This window comes from Ceratina calcarata, unplaced genomic scaffold, assembly GCF_001652005.2.
Source record: "Ceratina calcarata isolate Rehan_Ccalc_2016 unplaced genomic scaffold, ASM165200v1 scaffold423.2, whole genome shotgun sequence".
Classification (NCBI taxonomy): domain Eukaryota; kingdom Metazoa; phylum Arthropoda; class Insecta; order Hymenoptera; family Apidae; genus Ceratina; species Ceratina calcarata.
Window position 1 is genome coordinate 83,250 of NW_017165948.1, and position 2,861 is coordinate 86,110.

Here is a 2,861-nt window from a genome sequence, read left to right on the forward strand (position 1 = left end):
GTGATTACCATAAAAATACATGCAAATTTTAAGTCACTGTAATTTTTCAAAAACCCATGAATTGATTTAAAATTTTACAGCTAGCTTTTTAATAGTAATAGGAATCTATAATAAAAAATTCAACATGCTAGCATCGTTTAAGTATATAGCCTATACATCCTTAATTCTAAAAGCATAAAAGGAGGAACGAACGGTGAAAAACGAAAGCGGAACGAGCAGCAGGACCGGTCTAGAGAGGAGCCGCTCCAAAGGGGTGGAAAAGGAGGAAGAACAAGAAGAGAGAGAGGACTGGCCGATTTTGATAAATCGGTTGGTAACAACGGTTCGTGCCCGTATCCGAGAGACCGTGGCCAACGAACAACCGACCAGCTGTTGCCCGTCGGCGGACGGAGGCGAGCCTTTCTTCCTTCGCCTCCTCCTCCTCCTCCTCTTTTTCTTCTTCCTCTTCATGACATAAACGCTCCATCGCTGAGTTCGATCACCCCGAGGAACAGTGGTTCTCAAACGGTGAGTCAAAACGGTAAAGCATTGAGATGCGTAGAACGATCAAAAACTGAACTGTGCCCGATCCTAGACTCTCGAGAACACGAGTATACGTGCTTACCATACTACTACATCTCCTGCGAGACCTAATTGAAGCGAGAAAAACGTGACGTAAACGCGATCAGGTTCTAATAAGAAGAAAAGCGGCTCAAAAGATCAGGCTTACGTCGATCGTGAAAAGAACCCGGGATTAAAACTGAATTACGTCGCTACATCCAGCGAGAAGACGTATCGATTACGCTCAAGCTCGCGTTGCGTCGAGCATGTGACCAACGATACTTCACCGTCGCTCGTAACAACGTTATATAACGAGAATACTCGGGACTGTATTTACTCGAGCCGTGGTAGAAGAGGGCGTAGGATCCTCGCCCTTCTACTCACGATCTGTCGTTTTCAGATATGAGTTACACGCGGGTACGTCCCGGTTCGTGAGCATTCGTCGTTCCCGTGTAACTTGTGCGATCAAACAGTTTATGATGCCACCCAAAATTTATGAAGGTACGCGTCTAATCGTGGATCTGATCGATTCGGACAGTTCTCGATTATTTCCACGATAAAAGCCTGTCACTCTTTCGGTAAATGTCATTCAATCGACGCAGTAATTTCCTAAGGATCGATCGCTCGGGACATTCTCTGGCAGCTTGGCTCAGAAACGACGAAACCGATCGAATTCCGTGAATACGATAGTAGTGGCTTCCCGTAAAATCAACCGGGAATGTCGAGATTGGAACGGGGAACGTTTCTGTCATGGCGTACCGGCCAAATAAACGTTTCAAATACTATTTGACATCTTTGATCTTAATTTTACAGTCGAAAATACGAATGAAAAGATAGAATGACGAGACACGACGCGCGCATGTATTTATTGAAAAGGCGGAGTCTGTGAACGAAGCGACTCTCGTACCCATGGGATTAACGCTCTTTACGTAATCAGCTTAAACGACGCGTATGCAAAACGAGTCGAACGATACTTTTCCATCGTTGTCGTTTCATCACGTAATGATATTAAGGCTTCTCGAAAGACAGTTTCACGTGGTGCACCGTCTCACATTTTACTCGACCTTGATTTAATCTTCGGCTTACTAGCCACAGTGGCTATCTCTGTCCTGGTAACATTTTATACGCGCATTCTGTACGTATAAGCGTAAACGTATAACTCGAACCATAATTGAACGTATACAGGGTGTCCAAGAAAAAGTGTTACAGCCGAAGAGAGGTGACCCTGTGTTTCCTGTTAAGGTAATACACCGTATTACTATAGGAAAAAACTCCACGCGAGGATATGTATAGATTTGTAATTTAGCGCCAATAGTAGTTTAAGTTAAATAGCGCTGATGTCCATAATGAGGCGTACAAGGAGCGCGAGGACCGCCTGATCCTTACTTACCTGTGTGATATCTAACAAGGAACACGTGTGTATATTTAGAGCAGTTGTTACGTAATCGTTTAATTAATTAGAGTAGTGGAATCCCTTTTCAGTTTTCGATTAATTATCCAATATAATAATTTTCTTTAAACATTATCATTATTACTAAATTCCATTCTGCGAACTCCAAATAGAAAACCATAACGTTCCTGAATAACAATTTCCTTTAGAAAAATGCAAAGTGAGCGATGGTTTTTGAATTATTAACAAAAAACACCTTTACCCTGTTGCGTTCGCGTGCGGGCGTTCGCACGCTCGTATCAAAGGATGTTAATCAATTTGCATGTGCATGTACATTTTCCTGGAACCGGCTTCTGCGTATAATCGGAAATGTCGTCTTCTGCTCGTTGCTATTCGATTTGAACTGCGTGTTAATTACGTTTGACGTACACTGCACGCCACCACGATCGAAGCATTTATGTCTGTAAATCGATGCGCTCGTCAACTTTCACGTTCGCCGCAGTAAAATTCCGTGAACCTCTGCCGTCTGCTGAGTACCCACGTACTTTCTCCAAAGTGGAAAGTACCGAACGACGCTGCGACCGTTTAATCGATTCATAGCAATCTTCACGTTTAAACGCGTCTCAAAGATACGCGGCTCACGTCAGATCGATGCGATCGTCATTGGGTCCGATCGTCTCTTCGTGCGGAGGAAGAAAAAGTGTAACCAGCATAGAGTTAGTATAGATAGAGTAGGCAAGACATAGGCGCGCGTGTAAGTGGAAACATCACATCGATAGAAAGAGAGAAAAAACGAACTTGGTATTATTATTTCTTCTCTGTTTCGTCGTAAGAGAAAGATAGCACCACCAAATCCAATTTCCTTTCTCTTTTTATTCACCGGACGCCTACCTACCGGGCTTGCCTACTCTATCTATACTAACTCTATGGT

The 2,861-nt window shown here is 43.4% G+C and overlaps 1 protein-coding gene across 1 annotated transcript in view; it reads right to left on the reverse strand.

Annotated features, from left to right (window-relative positions):
• The window catches only part of LOC108626647 (uncharacterized), a gene marked incomplete at its 5' end in the record, with an annotated part of 17,371 nt that extends 15,148 nt beyond the window's left edge, over positions 1-2,223 (reverse strand). Inside the window, one exon of the mRNA XM_018027440.2 lies at positions 2,193-2,223. Within this exon, the coding sequence (XP_017882929.2) occupies positions 2,193-2,223 (31 nt within the window). The remainder of the gene's footprint in view (positions 1-2,192) is intronic.
• Positions 2,224-2,861: the final 638 nt, after the last annotated feature.